At 44.8% G+C, this 18908-nt stretch overlaps 1 protein-coding gene and 1 long non-coding RNA gene across 2 annotated transcripts in view; one reads left to right on the top strand and one right to left on the bottom strand.

The window, feature by feature from the left end:
• The window catches only part of LOC125398997 (complement C5), a 100316-nt gene that overhangs the window by 13701 nt on the left and 67707 nt on the right, over positions 1-18908 (bottom strand). The window contains exons 26-33 of the mRNA XM_087899686.1: positions 16025-16184; positions 14495-14590; positions 12128-12299; positions 10688-10893; positions 9089-9241; positions 5960-6022; positions 2705-2786; positions 1777-1834 (exon numbers count right to left, since the gene is read on the bottom strand). Coding sequence (XP_087755812.1) covers positions 1777-1834; positions 2705-2786; positions 5960-6022; positions 9089-9241; positions 10688-10893; positions 12128-12299; positions 14495-14590; positions 16025-16184 — 990 coding nt within the window. The remainder of the gene's footprint in view (positions 1-1776; positions 1835-2704; positions 2787-5959; positions 6023-9088; positions 9242-10687; positions 10894-12127; positions 12300-14494; positions 14591-16024; positions 16185-18908) is intronic.
• LOC148118655 (uncharacterized) lies at positions 1593-18119 on the top strand. Its single transcript, XR_015735823.1, has 3 exons — positions 1593-2071; positions 14201-14367; positions 18024-18119. It is a non-coding gene; the product is annotated as an uncharacterized LOC148118655 (long non-coding RNA).

Genomic DNA, 18908 nt, shown 5'->3' with positions numbered 1-18908 from the left:
TGGAGAACTGTTTACTTCCTTTATTTCTAAAACAAGGGATTCCTGTCGCCATGAAAGGCCATTCAGTTAGATCTAGTTCACATTTTGTACCAGTTTTTTTGGTCCACACTGGGCACTTTGGTATCATGTGTGATTACAGTATATATAACCAACAAAATATGATTGGGGCTCTACCTAATATTGACAATATTGAGATTTATAGAGACAGAACATGGCAGGTGGCCCTGGGAGGAGATGGAAAGGTGAAGGAGTTTGTTCTAGGTCTGGCTTTGCTACCAATGGTTCACTCTGTGTTCACTAAAACCAGAAGTATGTGTGTTTTAAAACCTGTGCACACTTTATACACACAATAGGGAAGGAGACTGTGGTGAACACTGTACACACACTAGGAAGGAGGCTGTGGTGAGCAATACACACTTTACACACACACTAGGAAGGAGGCCATGGTGAGCAATGCACACTTTACACACACACTAGGAAGGAGGCCATGGTGAGCAGCACACACTTTGGAGGCTGTGGTGAGCAGTACACACTTTACACACACACTAGGAAGGAGGCCATGGTGAGCAATGTACACTTTACACACACACTAGGAAGGAGGCCATGGTGAGCAGCACACACTTTGGAGGCCCTGGTGAGCAGACTCTTTGGTCTCCAAAGATTCTCACGTCCTAATCTGAACCTGTGGTGTCATGTGGCAATGTGATTTGATTCAGGATGGGGTGTCCTGGGGTATTTGGAGGCACTCACTGGACTCACAAGACAGTTTATAAAAGCAAGATGAAGGCGAATCAGAGAAGGAGGTGATTGATGGGGACAGGGCCCAAACAGAGCGAGCCATAATTCTGCCAGCAGCAACAAGAAACTAATATAGCGGCTGTTTTAGGTTTTTCCAGCAGATGGTTTGATAGCAAGAGTCTCCACGTGGGCTGCATTAGATGGGGCCTGAGCCTTGGTGTTTTTGAAGGTTCTGACCCAAGAGGGCAGCCTGGGCTGAGAGCAGCTGGCTTTAAGGGCCAGAGGTTTTGCAGGTAAATGTGATTCCCAGTTACCCCACCTTCCCCATCACCTCAGAATAGGAGCCATGCTGAAAAGCTTCCTGATACTACACTTCTGCCATTTTGGAAGAACAACAAAGGTCATTGTACTATCGGAGTCAGAAAAAGACAGACACCCAGGAGGGATGACAGTCTGTGAGCAAACCCAGAGCTGCCCTCCAGAATAAGAAGCTATTTAAGAATTCTTGCTGTACTCTGCATTTAAAATATGAACAAATGGCCAGGCAGTGGTGACACACATCTTTAATCCCAGTACTTGGGAGGCAGAGGCAGGAGGATCTCTACAACAAACAAAACAAAACAAAATAGAATACTAGAAACAAACGAACGCACGGACACCTGAGCACCCTTGGGAATGCTAGGAGGCACTGGAGTGCTGCAGTGAAAGACGAATGCACGGACACCTGAGCACCCTTGGGAATGCTAGGAGGCACTGAAGTGCTAAACAAACGAATGCACGGACACCTGAGCACCCTTGGGAACGCTAGGAGGCACTGGAGTGCTGCAGTGACGGACACCTAAGCACCCTTGGGAATGCTAGGAGGCACTGGAGTGCTGCAGTGACGGACACCTGAGCACCCTTGGGAATGCTAGGAGGCACTGGAGTGCTGCAGTGCACGGACACCTGAGCACCCTTGGGAATGCTAGGAGGCACTGGAGTGCTGCGGTGACAGCCAGGTTTCGGAAACCTCCACTCCACGTTGCGCAATGGACTCACCTGGCACATGCGACCACAAGCTTCTGATCGGAGTCACTGTGGCTGGGATAGCTGGAGGCTGGCACACAGACAAACACACAAACAAGTCACAAAGGAGGAAGTACGCTGCTTTTACTTGTTTTGGAGCGTGTTTGGGCGGAGTTGTTATGAGAAAGTCTCGAAACACAACTAAAAGTGATTTGTGATCTGGAAGATTTTAAAATCTGGAGATTGTAAAGCTACTGACAACGGCGGGATGCTGCTGTCACTGGAGATGCTCTCTGCTCTCAAATATCTCTGAATACCGCTGAAGGAGGTAAGTGGGTCTCAATAGTGTGTTTGGGGGTCTGGGAAGATGGAGGGTCACGTCTGTGGGTGTAGAAAGTTTCCTGAAGGAGCAGGCCTATTGTGGCCCTGGGGCAAGGGTCAGAGGAGGACAAGAGCATCCAGGTGGACTTGACTTTGGACATGGAAATGCCAACAAACTAGCAGGGGCACAAGAAGGGGGGCACATTTTTTAAAAGGCTTATGTACTAGAGAGAGAGCAAAGATGAGGGAGGGAAAATGAGTATGGTTCTAAAAAACCAGCAGGAAGAGGAGGTTTCTTGGAATAGAATCCTCACATGCAAAGCAGTAGAAATCCAAAGGAATATTCCATTTTAAGCCTTACAACTTGTTAAATTCTTTAGAAGTAACCAATACTGAGGCACCAACACTGAATACATTCAGGTGAGCTGCTATATCACTCGATACTAGTTTGCAACAGTTATTAAAGTTGCATCTACTGTGACAAACGGGAGGAATGTGTACTTGGATGCCTACCTACTGAGTAGCTAGATTAAGAATCTTTTTTTTTTTTTTCACAGGCACACATTTCCTAATTGGGGATGCTCTTTACCTGACATTTTCAAAGTGTAGCTAAAATACAGAGCACACTGGGGCATCTTACCATCAATGTCTTGGGTATCAATTTTCAAGTAAAAGCTGCAGAATTCCTCAGAGACACTAGTTTTATGAACCACAGTTTTTACCTATGTTGGGATATGGAAACAAGAAGATTCCTCATTAAATGGGAAAATGAGAAGGCATTACGCTGTGCTCTAGCTGAGAGGAGAGGGAATGGCACATATGGATGAGTCCATAACTCTACTGTGAAAACACAAAGAACCAGAAAACACAAAATGATGACTCTTGGCCAAGCACAGTATTCTTCTGGATCCCATATAGTCAGATCTGGAGATGGACTCCCCAGGCACCTGCTCCTTAGCCCATACAGTTTAACATCTTACCATAATCTTAGCTAGTCTAAGAAGAGATCTCCCAACTCCACATGCTATCAAGGCAAGCAACTCACTGTAAATGTGTCTGGACGAGTGTCTGCCAGAAATAGATACACCAACAGCAACTAGGATTGTGGGAAATATAAAGAGCCCGTTTTCCTCTGTGCCACCGTGTAAACAATCCTTGTAATGTGTTAAAGGTAAAAAATTATCAAAACACCAACAGAGAGAATTTCTGCTCAGGAAATGCAGATTGTGTGGTCAGACACAAGATGCTGTGTAGTAAGAGATGCTATGAACCACACAACACAATATGAGCCTCATGAGTTCAAATGCCACTGTAAAATTTATAAATCTGTGTACCATGTAACAATAGGGACATTGTATAAGAAACGATTCACGGGGCAAATTTTTCATTGTGTAAACATCATAGAGTATATTTATACAAAGTAAGATAGCTATGAAATCACTCACTGTTGCAGCCTTATGAGACTATAATATATGTAGTTTGCAGAAGTATCATGATGCAGTTGCATGACTATATATGATATATACAAAAATTTTCACAAATACAGAGGGTATGCATACAAGACCACTAGTTATTATCCAAAATCAACTGTGAGGACAGTCAAGACAGCAAGACAGAACTAGATAAACAAACTCCACTTTATCATGGTGAGCCAAGTCATATTCCTATGACTTTGCATCAAAGTATTTTTTATTTTTTGTAACAGATACTGTGGAACAATGCTCTTGTACCCTGTCACTTGTATTGCTTTAATAAAATGCTGATTGGCCAGTAGCCAGACAGGAAGTATAGGCAGGGCAATGAGAACAGGAGAATTCTGGGAAGAGAAAATACTCAGTCTGCAGTCATCACCCAGATGCAGAGGAAGCAGGACGAGAACGCCTCAGTGATAAAAGATATCAAGCCACATGGCTAACAGAGGCAAGAATTATTGGTTAATGTAGGATGTAAGAGTTAATAAGCCTGAGATAATAGGCCAACCAGTTTATGATTAATGTAGACTTTTGTGTGTTTCTTTGGGACTGAACGGTTGTGGGACTGTGTGGGACAAAAACCTCTGCCAACAAATGGTGCTAACATGGACAACTACATCTACATAAAACCTGAGAGAGCTTGGGAAGTAATTCTGGACACAAAAGAACAGAGTTAAGCATGGCTTCCTAGTAGCAGCATTTTCTCAGGTGGGCTCTGTTTTCTAGAGGTAAGCACTCTTATTTAAGAGAGGCTTCCTGACTCAGCTTAACTGCAAAAACCTTGCAGCCCTTTTAAGAGGCTCTGCCACAATGCACTTAAATAGTGTTTATGAATTGACAACAGCGTGCTTCTTGGTGGGGGCAGGGACCTTGAAACTCCATAGAGTTGTGACAATAAGCATGACTCCAGCCGGTACCTCCGCCATGAGGCTAGACTCTCAGAAAGCTAAGAAATGGGGTGGATCCAGCTGTCAAAGCCACAGCTTTAATCCTACCCATATCACTTAGCAAATTAAAGACTCATGTGGTTAGTAAAAGAGAGGTATATAGTAAAGATAGATTCAGATGAAGAAAACCTCTAAACAGTTTATAGTGTATTTAAAAATACATGTAGGCTTGGGAGAGAAAAGAAAAAGGATAAAATCCTTAAAAAAGAAAGAGAGTAGTTGGGTCTGGTGGCACACACCTTTAATTCCAGCACTTGGGAGGCAGAGGAAAGCAGATCTCTGTGAGTTCAAGGACAGCTTGGCCTATAGATTGAGTTCCAGAACAGTCAAAGATACATGGAGAAACCCTGTCTTAAAAACAAAACAAAACAAAAACAAAAACAAAAAATAAAAATAAAAAAATAGAGTTTAAAATACAGACACATAAAGATGGAAAATACACAGAGAATCTGGATACTGTATGCTATTGTGTTGTCTTTTAATTGTTTGATGGCTGAGGAAGGAGCAACAGCTGCTAAAAGACATTTGATTATAAATGTTCCTGAATTAATACAACATATATATTTTGAAAATGCTTTGACTTCAAAATTTAAGTCAAAAGATATGTTATTTTGGAGAAGAGGCTTTGTTTTTGGTTCTACAGGAAATTAGAGGTTGTGGATTCATTCTGGGTTTGATCAAGGAAGATCTCCTGAAAAAAATCTGCGATAGGTGTGAATGGCCCAGATGATCCAACATTTCAGAGTTCCTCTGTTCCAGTTTCCTCTGAGTTTTACATCCAGAACAGCTTCAAGACTGCTGGCTGAGATGATAAAGTCTCACAGAATACTCCAATCAGGACTTGATCATAATTCTAAATTTTCTTTAGGTCCCTATAAGATTATCAGTGTCCCCAATCAGCAAAAAGTAGCCTGGAAAACTATGCCCACATTCCCAAAAAATGGATTACTTTATTTAGATTGTTGGTTACAAGTTGTTATGGATAATGGTCTGGAAAAAAAGCTAAACAAAGGACCTTAGATTCAGAGTTCTTGTTTTGGAAAAAAAAGGGGGAAGTGCTGTCAGACAATGATCTTGTACCCTGTCACTTGTATTGTTTTAATAAAACACTGATTGGCCAGTAGCCAGGCAGAAAGTATAGGTGGGGAAGCCAGGCAGGAAGTAGAGGCAGGGTGACGAGAACAGGAAACTTCTGGGAAGAAGAAAGACTCAGTCTGTAGTCATCACCCAAACACAGAGAAAACAAGATGAGAATGCCTCACTGATAAAAGGTACCAAGTCATGTGGCTAACACAGAGAAGAATTATGGGTTAATGTAGGGTGTAAGAGTTAATAAGAAGTCTGAGCTAATAGACCAACCAGTTTATGATTAGTATAGGTCTCTCTGTGTTTCTCTGGGACTGAATGGTTGCGGGACCAGGCAGGACAGAAGCCTCTGCCAACAGCAGCGTTCCCTGGTACTAGTCGGATACTCACATGTACTGTTGCCAAGCCATTGCTATTTCCTGTGGTGACAACAAGGTCATCATTGACAGGTACCTGGGGGTGGAGAGAGAAAGCAAGATTTCACTCATCATTTGATAGCGGGCAGATAGAGCAAAGCAAAGAGGGGCAGACCTGACAGCCTCTCTCTTGGTTCTTATGAAATTAAATGGATGACATTGGAGATTTGAACGCAGCAGGCACTAAAAGATGTTGCGGTTCCTTTCACCCTTCCCTCCATGTGTAAACAGGATGTCCTCCTTAGTAAACCAATCAACATAACACATCAGGGGTCATCTATAAAAATATATTCTATGTAAACTAGATATTCATTAATTATATGTATATATATATACATACATACATATTCATTGTAAAAACTAGATATTTACTTCATTTTTCCAAGTGAACAAATTCCTTTTGGAGCCTAGTTCAGGACTTAGCATCTCGTGTGCCAATGGGAATTGTTTTTTTCTTTTTCTTCCTCCCTCCCTCCTTTCTTCCTTCTTTCCTTTCCTTTTTTTTTTTTTTTTGAGACAGGGTTTCTCTCTGTAACAGCCCTGGCTGTTCTGAAACTAGCTCTTGTAGACCATACTGGCCTCAAACTCACAGAGATCCACCTGCCTTCTCTCTCTCTCTCTCTTCTCTCCCTCCATTCCACCTTCCTTCCTTCCTTTTTTCTTTCTTTCTTTTTCTTTTTTCCTTGTTGTTTTTCAAGACAGTGTTTTTCTGTGTAGCCCTGACTGTCCTGGAACTCAATCTGTAGACCAAGCTGTTCTCAAACTCAGAGATCCTCCTGCCTCTGGGATTGAAGGCATGCACCACCACTGCCAGGCTGTGGATTGCTTTCATAAACATCAAGATGCAAGGCTCTGAAGCAGCCACAAAATGTCTTTGATCCTCTACCACTTCCCCCTTTTCCCTCTCCTCCACTCTTGATGGTTCATCTTCCCATTTCTCACTGGCCTGTGCTAATTTAAATCCAGGTACCCAACTCCTGGCCCCTAGAATGTTCCCCTAAATCTCTGACTGCCCCACTTAATCCTGCTACAAATCTTTCTTTGCTGTTCTTCCTACTCTGCTTATCGGATTCAGCTAAGCAGCCCTCCTCTCTCACAGACTCCATAGTTTGGGGACATTATTAAAAAGAAGGTTTTGAGCAAGACTGAAGACTTCAGCTAACTTCCCTTCTCTCCACACTTGCAGCATTCGGTTCTCTTTGCCTAGCATGCAGGTGCAAAGGGGGCTTGGTGCACCTTCGAGTTGTCAATCTTTCCTTCGAATCTTAGTAAACCTAGGGAAATAGGTCATTTACCCTATTGTCCCCACAGGATGTGGCGCAGTTACTTAGGGAATGAGTGCTTTGACATGCCCAATGAGAAGTTTCTATGGTGAAGGAGTCTGGGAAATGTTGTACCTCATCTTTCTTTCTCTCGGAGTTACCATGCTTAGCAGCAGACAGAATGAAGACCAGATGCAACTGCATTTAAACTAGAATGTCCATGCTTAGTCATCAACCTCACACATAGCCTCACATGGCACATTCTAGGAAAAGCTGTGGCAGGGAATTCCAAGCTGGCTAGCAGCAGCCCAGGCTTCACGTGGAAGCAGCACTCACGGCCAGGTCGTGTTATTTTAAGATGGAAAAGGCCCCTCGCATCACATCTGAGAGGAGCGAAGTCATGCTGCCCACCGGAAGTAGGCTGTGACGGTTCCTTTTCATCGCCAGCTCCACACAATTAGCATCACCCAGGCGGAGTGTCTCAAGGAGGGACTTTCTGCATTGGGTTGGCCCGTGAGCTTGTCTGTAGGGCAGTGTCTTAATTATGTTAATTTATACAGGAAGGTCTGCCTGCTGTGGGCGGAGTCATTCTCTGGGCGTAAAACTGGAGCCAGGGAGCTGAACATCACTCACCGGACCTTTAACACCAGTAGCCGCATATAGCTCCTGCCTCCTTCATCTCCCATGGCTACGGACTGTGCTCCAGAACTGAGTAGTTTGTGTCGGGTGCTTTACCGCAGCCCAGGAAAGGGAAATAGGACATAGCCCCATGCGGCTCAGACCCATGGCTCCTCCTTAGAGCGTAGACTCAGAGCAAGTGTCTCTGGTGATTCCTAAAATGTTCCCTGGGACAAAAGCTACCCCCCACTTAGGGGTCACAGCACAGCCACCTCCAGAGGCCCAGAGGGTGAGAAGCATGCACATATATCATGCGATCAGTACAGATCGAAAAAACCATGCCCAGGGCCTACAGCCCTGCTGCTAGATCTTATTTATTTATTTAATCAAAAATAGGTTGGGAAATCAGACTTGTATTTGAAATGTTTGCATCACTAATTATTGGCATAGATATAGGGTCATGTATTGATTATTATATTATCATTGTTTTGCTATGAGCCACTGGTTTGTGATTTTTGCTTTTCCTCATAGATATTTACTTTCACAAGTGTGGATCTGTAGGGCATGTAGACAGTGAGGAGTATTCCCTTTTGCTTATGTATTAAATGCACTAAATTCACACATAATTAAAAAGGTGCATTTGCCTATGTAGATTGGCAGCAATAATAATATAGAATATACTTTGCCTAATGTATCCTTTTCTTTGGGAAATTTTCAGATCCTATTAAGAGTTTTCCCTTTAAAATAAAAATCTAGCCTTGGAAACAGACCTGGAGCAAGGAGTCTAGAGATTTAAGTCCAAGTTAGCCATAGTCTGTGAGCATGGCCAAGGGCAAAGGGACCCGCAGTAGGTGCCCAAATTTGTCCTTCACATCTCTGCAATGGCATTTTTGTGTGTACTGTTACATACGACGAATGTCCTTCCCTTTTCTCCATCTGGCTACCCCTTTCTGATTCTTCCAGGTTAGTCCATACATGTGGACTTATTAACCCCTCTGCTACATACAACCTCTGTCAGCCTGGACCAGGAGGCTCCTCTGCATGATGTGTGTTCGCTGCTCTTCCTCATGAATCACTCGTGCCTGTGATGTAATAGGCACCCTGCTTACCTGCCGCTGGTCGGCACTCAGTGCATGTTTAAACAGTGAATAAAAGCACACGTACAGCAAGGATGTGAGAGACGACTTAAATTCCCCCATGTGACTGAAAAATATTTCATTTACCTCCACTGGTCGCCCAAGGAAATTCTTCTCCGTCACCTTATAATGATAGAAATCACCTTTGTGTTTGTAGGAGACATTGATATCCATATTCAAACGCAGTTGTTTAGCCAGGAGTGAATATTCCGTCAGACCCTCGATGGCGTTAATGGTATCCTGTCAATAGTCAGCAAGGCACAAAAGCGCATTTAGTTTATTTATATGTGCTCAGTTTACAAACTGACCCACTCCCAAGAGGCAGCACCGTCCGGAGATGAAATTGCAGCTGACTGAGTGGAGCGGCTGAGGGGCCCATTGTGGAGGGGTAAGGCCAATCACTCTCTCCCTAGGAAAGACATTGTTTTCATCGGGGACTGGAAGGAAGCACGGCCTCAGGTCTGGGCTCTCTACATATTCTGTGCATATATCCCCAGGCAGATCACTCTGAAAACCGCCTCTGATGTTTTAGGATTATCTCTCTCACCCTTTAGTCTCAGTTTAAACACCCCCACACTGAGGTCGCAAACTATCCCTTCGTGAGAGTTTTAATGTTCATCTCTTTCCCTTGATAGCTTTCACTTCATAATATTTTTATTTATAGTTACTTGATTGTTTCTTCCCCACTATAATATAAGATTCATGGAGCATACAGGGATCCACGTCTTCCTTGGTGTCCTTCAGTTCATGTACTGGAAACTTAATGTCCAATGTGGCTATGTGGATCTCATGAATCTCATGGGAGGTATGAAGGTCATGAGCGCCATCCTCACAAATAGATTAATGTCGTTATCCTTATAAAAGAATGAATTGGCCCTCTTCTCTTCCTTCCCCCTCCCCTTTCTCCTTTCTTCTCTCCCCACTTTTTCTTTCTCTTTGTCCTTCATGGGAGGGCACAACAAAGACGTCCTTGCCAAATTATGGCCTCTCAATCTTGGTCTTTCCACCCTTGAGAAACGAGAGCTATACGTTTCTATTAATTATAAACTATAGAATCATAGATGTCTATACATTATAAAGTGTAATTACTAATTATTAATTTTTTATGACTGGCAGTGCAACAGGCTTGCTCACATCTGCACAGGCAGGTAGTGTGTTATGTACATCATGATGATAGCCACAAATCTAGTAGTAAGCAATAGGAAGCTTTCAGTTCTACTACAATTTTACAAATCACGGTTATATTTATGGTCTGTTATTGACCAAAACATTGTTATGCAATACATGAATGTGTGTTATCCAACTGTCTAACAATGGTAACAACATCAAGCATGATTGAAAGGCAGCTAAACATCATGCAGGAGAGGAATCATTGGTACCTTTGCTTTCATGGCAACTACTACTTATCAAACAGGATGTGATGTAATTGCTGGTAACCTACCAGCCTTCCATAGTCTTTAAAGACAATGAAAGAAGCACCATGGGCATAAAGTCAGCAATCATGGGTGCCGATTTGGCTCCTTGAATAAACCCCTTTCGGCTCATTTCCTCTTCTGAATAATGAAGTTGCCAAGACAGATCACCTCCAGGATGACTTGAGACATGATCTGTACCTCATGGGGGCCAGAACGAGTGTGGAAGCTGTGACATGGGGAGCAAGCTCAGATCAAGCTGACGACACATTACCTGGGTGGAATAAAAGCCGCCTCCATACCTCTGCTCTTCAGACAGCCACTTGATAATTGGGTTGACATAATGCGTCTCCTTCAGGTTCAGGCAGGTCAGCAAAGCATAGGCTGTGGTTTCCACCATACCTGCTGTGCCGCTGTTAGGCCCTGGGCTATCTGCGCGTTGGCGAGTGTCTTTCCAGAAACGGTATATGGGTGGATCACCTGAGGGCAACATTACATTCATTAATAGAAGCAAAGGAAGGAAGTTGACGTAATCCTAGCAGGTGTGTGATAGCCTTCTTACTTCTACAAGTTGTCTTCTTTGTCAGAACTTTGTTAAGTTTCAAACCTGGGACAAATGGCTGAGGTGCCTATTTCACATATCAAAGCAGACCAGGTCACCAGATTTTCCCAGCATCCCTCAGTGTAGGACTGGTATACCCCACCCTCTACCCTGAGCTATAAGGAAGAGCCTCTGGGGTTGCCCTTCCCCCAGAGCCTCTTCCTTACAGAATCAAGACTTTTTGGTTACCCTCTCCTTTTGTACCTTTGGCCTCCTGGCTACTACACTTGGTTCCCCATTCTCCCTTCCCCTCCCCACTCCACGTCGCCCAGCTCAGTCTGGTCCTGTCCACTCTGAACCCTCCCAGATGTCCTTGCCTCAGACTGTGCTCTCCCTTATGTGTTCAGTAAAGTTTTTCCTCCACCATACCCAGGAGCAGTTGTGTCCTTTCTTTCCTTTTTCTTTCTTTCTTTCTTTCTTTCTTTCTTTCTTTCTTTCTTTCTTTCTTTCCTTTTTCTTTCTTTCTTTCTTTCTTTCTTTCTTTCTTTCTTTCTTTCTAATTCGGACGTCATCAATGTAGCTAAGAGAAAATGAGATTGTATGATACAGTGCCCTTGTCTCCATTGTAGGAAGGCACACTCGCCGGAAATCATAGACTGCTGACAGTGGAGTGGCAGACAGAAAAGCTGGGACTCAGGATTAACTGACTAGACCAAGTCCCATTCCCCTCTTTTCCTCTCCCTCCCCGCTCTGCCTCTGTCTCTCTATTCCTCCAAACCCTATGTGTTCAGAGAGTCTCTCAACCAAGGAAAGGCACCAAAAGCCCAGTTCTACATTCTTGGTGGCACTGCAGCTTCCTCCCCTGAAGTTGCCAGCTGCCCAAGTCCCTAAGAGCTCAACTTTTGACCATTCTTGGGTACAAAATCATTACCCCTCATCAACAACCTAGAAAATCTCCCTGCTTTTGTTTGTGGGCCCGGCTCCTCCATCTTCCATCTCTGGGATTGGAAAACTTGACCTGGAGGTGCTTTGTTCAAATGAACAGGTTTTTCAGTTAGGTTTGACCCGGCTTACGGTGTCGATGGAGAATTGGAAAGTCTGATACCCAGGGTGCAGACTCTCGGGGCTCAGTCAGCACCTGCAAACTGAGCAACAGTGTGGGATGAGTCCTACCTTTAACCGAAGCTTCCCTTTTCAGGGCTGAGACAATTGAACGAAATTGCGGGTGGGTTTTGTCTCCTAGGGAAAGAGCATAGGCCACGATAGCCAGTGTGAAGGTGCTCTTGGACGTAAGGGCCTTTGCGAGCAGGAAGGAGTCGGCTTTAGTTAGTGCCATGTCGATTTTCTGGGAAGAAGAGCAAAAGACAATTAACTTTCTTTGTTCAACATCAGCCGGTAAACTGACAGTAGCTGTACTGAGATTGTGGGCAAATTGCTGTGCGTGTGCATGCGTGCATGTCTCGGGAGGTGTGGAGTCTATCTCAGAAGAAACCATGTGGTTGTACAAATTGGGCTATGCTTTCTGCCACCGAGTTCCTGTTTGCCTTGAGAAGTTTGTCTCTTGAGTTTCTGACTCCATCACTGGACCAACCCCTGAGGAGAAGCCATGGTGTAGACAGGATTTTCATCCTGCGTCAGCATAGCTGAGACAGGCACGTGTTCCAAAGGGTCATAGCAAAACAGAACAGAACCACAGCAGCAAAAGGACCAGAGCGGCTGGAACTCTCTGCCCCTCACAGTGCCTAGGAAGAGTCCCTGCCCTGTGCTGAGGTTGCCAGAGAGCCACCATGAATGACAAGCCAGGGAGGGACTGCTAGCGTTCGGCCTGGCTCATCTCACTGCCGACCTGAGCCTCCTGTGGGCAAGACTGTCAATCAGCACCCAGACCGCTGGGACCTGTTAGTGTTGATTATTTTCTCTTAGATGTGCACACCAATGCTTATGAACTGCCCGGACAGAAGAAAGCTTTTGTGGCTCCCATTCTACAAATTCTCCTTGGAAACTGAAATCCCAGCTCAGTTCTGTAACCTGATTTACAGGACCAATCAGTTGATGTTGGTGTTGCAGACAGGACTGCTTCACTTCGGAGCAGAGCTCTGTCGTCCACCAAAGGCTATTGTCTGTGTTAACCTTTGGAAGCTTCTTTTACCTCCGTGGTTTCTGTGACATGGACTCCCACTGAACCTGGGGCTTCCTAGTAGGCAATACTGGCTGCCCAGAACTCTCAGGGATCCTCCTGTCTCTGCCTTCCCAAGGCTGGGATTGAAGGTGTGGTCATGTCACAGCGAGCTTTTATCTTCATGCGGGGGGATCTGAACTCAGATCCTTCAGTGGCAAGCACTTAACTGACAGAGCTATCTCCCACCTTTCGCACCGCGAAGCCTCTATGTTATTTTAAATAAGTGGGTCGTCTCTTTACTTCCTCAGCTTCCAAGCAAACAAAATAATAGGACCCAAAGAAGTAAAAGTGTGATTGGATGCTAGGGAGTTTCTACAATACTGAAGGCAACAGCAACGCACACATAATAGAGGAGATAAGGGCGGAGAGCTAGGGACTGGAGAGACTGCTCAGTAGGTTGAGAACACTGGCTGCTCTCACGGGAGATCCGAGTTCGGTCCCAGCACCCATATCAGATGGCTCACAGTCATCTGTAACTCCAGTTCCAGGGACCTGACGCCCTCTTCTGGTCTCTAAGGTGGACATACAGACAAGCAGGCACACACATATATGCACAAAAATAATTTTTAAATTTAAAAAGCAAGGGGAGCGAGACATATTGACTCATTCTCCCGTCACAGTCCCAGGTACTATTCCGGCTCTGCAGTTTAGCAATGGTGACATTGAGCAGCGGGAGTCACCCTACCTTTAAAGTCAACTCTGTCACCTCTTGGTGAATCTACAGGTTGGACTAGACGCCACACTCTGTCACAGTTATGAAACCCTTTGATTCTGGTCTTAAGGTTACTTTCTTTTTTTAATTTTTATATATTTTTTATTTCATTTGTGTGTTAGGCCCCTTGGAATTGGAGTTAAGATGACTATACGCTGCCATATGGTGTTGGGAACTGAACCTGGGTCCTCACAAGAGCAGTGTGTGCTCCTAACTACTGAGCCATCTCTCCAGCCCCAGGATATTTACAGTTAGAATTGTTAGTCTTGTTTCATGTAGCTTAGCAGTTATGTTCTCAAAATAGACGTCAGTTAGAATTGTTTTTTAAAGATTTATTTCTTTATTTTGTTTTCAGTGTTCTGTCTGCGTGTATGCCTGTAGGCCAGAAGAGGACACCAGATCTCATTACAGATGGCTGTGAGCCACCATGTGGTTGCTGGGAATTGAACTCAGGTCCTCTGGAAGAACAATCAGTGCTCTTAACCTCTGAGCCATTTCTCCAGCCCCCAAGGTTACTTTCAAGTAAGTGTAAAGCAGTGAAAAGAACATCTGAAATGAAGCGGACTCTGATAGTGAGCCCCCACCCCGCAACTCTCTCCCCTCCCCCTAGCGCACCCTCCCACGTGTGGCCAAGAGAAGTGCTTCTTACCACCAGGGGGCAAATGTCCATAGCCTTTCTAATTCCTATCACAGAAAAGGCTGTGAGATACAAAGCATTCTCCCGGGCTTCCGCAGGCAAAGTGCCCTAGAACAGACAGGGCAAATGGCATTTTCAAATGAGATGATCTGGTCCAAGTCCCTCTTGGAGTCACCTCCATGCGTCCACACCGTGCGCTCCAGCCAGATGCCCGCGTTTTCCCGGGAACCCTGAAGTTTTGCTAGTACCTCCCTTAGAGTGTCTCCCCATCCTCACCTGCCAGTTTTACCTCATGATTCGTCACCACATTCAAGTTCACCCTCTTCAAGATCCTCTTAAAAGACCATGCTCGCTAGGAGGCACCACTTAGGGCAGGGGTAACCCAGTGCCAGGCTCTCACAGGGTCTCCAGTGGAGCTGATCTATCTCCCCACGCACAATCTAATTCTCTGGGCTCTAGTTCTTTGAATGGACTTTAATCTCTCTCCTTCTTTCTCCCCTCTCTCTTCTCTTCCCATTTCTTCCCTTTTCTCAACTCCAGAATTTAAATTTCCAGGCATAATAGTTATAATAAAAGTCTTCAGTGTTGCTAGCCATCAGGGAAATTCAGACTCGAACCACAGGGAGACAGTATCTCACACGATTGCTACAGACACGACAGAAGGACAAGAGGCAAGTGTGCAGCGCTGCTGGGAAATTAGCATAGTTGCCGTGAGACACAGTACGGAGGTCTCCCAAAAATTAAAATTGGAAGTACTGGGATAGCAGTTCTACTCCAGGGTTTATATCCAGGAGGAAGGAATTCGGACCTCAAAGACACATTTGCCCTTCCGCGTTCCCTGCAGCAATGCTCGTAACAGCAAGATTTGGGATACACATACTCACACACATGTGTGCACATACATACATGTGCACACATTTTAAAACAGGTTTTATATCATAAGAACAAACAGTTTGGGTGAGAAGGAGAAATAAATTAACTCTAAAGAAAGATCCAGACACGTTTCTGGCCCTCCTCCATCTCCCGGGAGTCACACAGGAATTTTGCTTTTTCAGTTCCTCCAACCTAGACTTGGTCCCCCGCTGCCAACGAAACTGGGTTTGCCTTTCACTACCAAATGTTACACTCTTGAAAATCCTTATGTCTGACTTGTACGTTTATTGTCAACCTGATACCATCTACAGTCACCAGGAAAGGAACGGATGAAGGTTGTCTAGATCAGGTTGGCCTGTGGGCATCTCTGTGTGGAATTATCTTGATTATGTTAGTCAAAGTGAGAGGACACGCCCCCGTGGGCGGCATCATCCCCCGGGCTACGGTGAGCTGAGCACCAGCAAGTGGGCATTCACCCTTTTCAGTGCCTGCTGCCATGACAACCCTGAGCTGAACACCTCCCAGAATTTGCTTTTGTTGGGATACTTTATCACAATGAAACTAGGACAAATATATATTTTTTTCTTCTCTTCTTTAGTCCCCATAATAGGATGGGAATAAAACGTGAGTCTGTAAATAAAACCAATAAAACACATTTGATTTCCTTACCTGTAACTTTATGGGTAGATATTGGGATTTTTCCTGGAAAGATCCATTTTCCAGCTGACACTGCTCAATCAGCCACAACAGAGAATTACAGATTGAGTTTTGGTCCTGTTTCACGTACTTGGCCACTTGCCCAAGGACTCTCAAAGCGAACGCTGTTAACCTTTGCAACACAACCACACAGACTTTAGAACACAGTCTCCCCTGCCTTCCTAGTGACACAGGGTGTCTTTGCATGCTTTTCTTCTTTAAAAGAAATTAGAGGCGAAGATACGGAGTTCGAGAGTAAGTCATCATTTTACATGATGCCAAGAGAGGACATTCGAAAATCTGCAAGACTTTCAGTCACTAAATATGAGCAGTACACGTGTGATTTCGACACTGCTAGCTAGCTCTCAAAACGTTGTTACTGGTGAGAAAAACCAGAACAAACCAGATGACAAGTTGAGTTAAAGACCCCAGAGGGAGGCAAACAGCTCTGCGTCAACGCTGATGGCTAGAAGTGAGACAATGAAGTGGAAAAGCATGCGACCCAGCCTCCTGGGTCTGAGCTCCTTCATCTCTCCAGTGTTTGTCTCCCTTCTGTTGAGCTCTGCCATGGACTCAGCATCTGCCATCTGACCAGGAAGACTTAGGATGCCACCTATTTAGCCGGAAAGACCAGCCCACCAGCATGTACCCCAGACTAACAGTGAGGACAGGAGTCGTGACCTCGCTAGAGAGCCCACTCTTGGAGCCCTCTGATGTCCTTAATTTTTTGACTCTCCTGTCTCATCTTAAAATTTTGTTTTAACTTGTATTTTTAAAATGTATTTTAAATGAAAAAATTTCAAGAGCAAAAAGTTTTCAAAGGTCCCAAAGCACAGAAAAGCAGCTAATAAAAGAAAATCTCCTCTGTGTACCCTTCCATCTTCCGACAGGTACCTGCTGCTTCCAGCTTCCAGGCAACAGATGTAAACAGCTCGTCTATGAAGGCTGCATTGTTAGCTAGCATGCAAGCTAACACACACCTCCAAATAGTAAACAGAAGTCTAGACGCTCCCAGTCTACCTACCAATCGCGTCACATTCAGTCATCAGGATTTGTATCTTCCTGTCCTCGGGGCTGTCTTATTTAATATCTTTTGGCGATCTTGTGTTTTACTTCGAGGCAGAATCCTGCTATGAATGCCCTCTGAACTGAGGCTGGACAAAGAACTAAAGCCAAGGGGAGGGGGATGAAAAACCAGCTGATGATTCTGATTTCGTGGAGGACGGGGGTTCAGAGAGGGGACAGGAAAGCATGTTTGAGAAAGAGCAATGGCCTTGGAATGCACTGTATTTAGAGTTCTTCATGTCCAGACACCTGGAAATGCAGTGCTGTGGCCAGGAGAAGTTAGGTCTCCGGATGTTGATTAAAGACATTGCTCAGGGATCCATTTACACAGAAGTGTGGAGGTCACAGGCAAAGATAAGATTGTGCAAGAGAGATCACAAGAAATAAGAGGCCAAGGCTGAAATTCTGGGGAGCATCCAAAACTCAGTAATTGTAACTTGCTGGGCATGGTGGCACATGCCCACTACCCCAGCACTGTGGGGACAGAGCAGGAGAAGGGACACAATCCAGGCCAGGTCTGAGTAATAGGTTTCAGACCAGCCAGGCTACATAGAAAGAATCTGTCAAAAAGCACTGAATTATTGCAGAACTCAGAAGGGCGTCTTATGCAATAGAAGCTATGAGGTACTTGGCACACTGAAGTCTTGTTTTACCTTCACTTTTGGGGGCATCACCTTGTAATGCAGCCCTGCTTTGAACTTCTGCTCCTTCAACCTCTTCCTCCCAGGTGCTGTATGTCTACACCACCATGACTAGCTATCTGTTTCTTTTCTTTTTAATTTGTTAAAATTAAGTATCTTCCAAAGGGGAAAAATAAATAAAATTAGGTATCTAGTCAAAGTAGGAGGACATGCTTTGAGAACACTGCTGTGTAAATGTTTGCTTCATCTAGACTGTCTTTCCTTAGATGATCACCATCACAGAAGGTACCCCTCAGTGAATAAATTCTTATTGAAGATACAAGGTCCTCGGAACACATGGAGCCACCCACATACAGATACAGGTAAGGGAAGTAAGTGAGAAAGTTCGTAAAAAGTGGGAAAGAGGAAAGGAGCCTATCAGGGCAGGACTCAGCACTGGGTACAGTGGTTTTATATAGAAGGAGACGATGGAGACCTCATTAAGAAGGAAACTTCCAGTAAGTCCCCGAGGGAAATAAGGCATCTGGTCTTGCCCAGGGAGGAGCATTGCAGACAGGAAGGGGTCAGTGCAGAGACCCCGAGGAGGAAGTCAGGTCTGGTCTTGTGTGTTTGAGAAACAATGAGACCGTAGGGCTTGAGTGGAGCATGAAACAAGATGGATGAGCGAGGGAGAATTGAGCAAACAGTGGTTCTCACTCTGGATGAGCTGAGAAGCATCTAAATGGTTTGGAGTGGTGAGGCCACTCCAGCTTCCACACCGAGTGTAAACTCAGGGGGGCAAAGTCTGAAGTCAGAAGGATAAAAAGGGAGAGGGCTGGCTGCAGGATGGTGAGCTGATGTTGGGGAACGAAATCCAGGCTCTATTTGAAGGAGCAACCACACCAGTTAACTAGGTCAGATCTGGGCTGTAAGGGAAAGTGAGGTGTGGGGAGGGGGCGTCTGCCAGAGCAAACGGAAGGACGTCACTATGGAAGTCATTCTTATTTATGAGTGTGTGCATGCATGACAAAAGGAGAAACTGTGGAAGTCAGTTCTCTCCTTATAACATGTAGGTCTTGGTGATAGAATTCTGGTAGCCTTTACGCAGGGGGCCATCTCCATAATCCCCTGGCCGTTATTCTTAATGAATGAACCAGCTACTGTATGAGAAT

This window comes from Myodes glareolus, chromosome 21 (genome assembly GCF_982192425.1).
Source record: "Myodes glareolus chromosome 21, mMyoGla1.1, whole genome shotgun sequence".
Lineage (NCBI taxonomy): Eukaryota > Metazoa > Chordata > Mammalia > Rodentia > Cricetidae > Myodes > Myodes glareolus.
The sequence above is the reverse complement of the archived record's forward strand: the minus strand, read 5'-3'. Positions and strand labels throughout refer to the sequence as shown.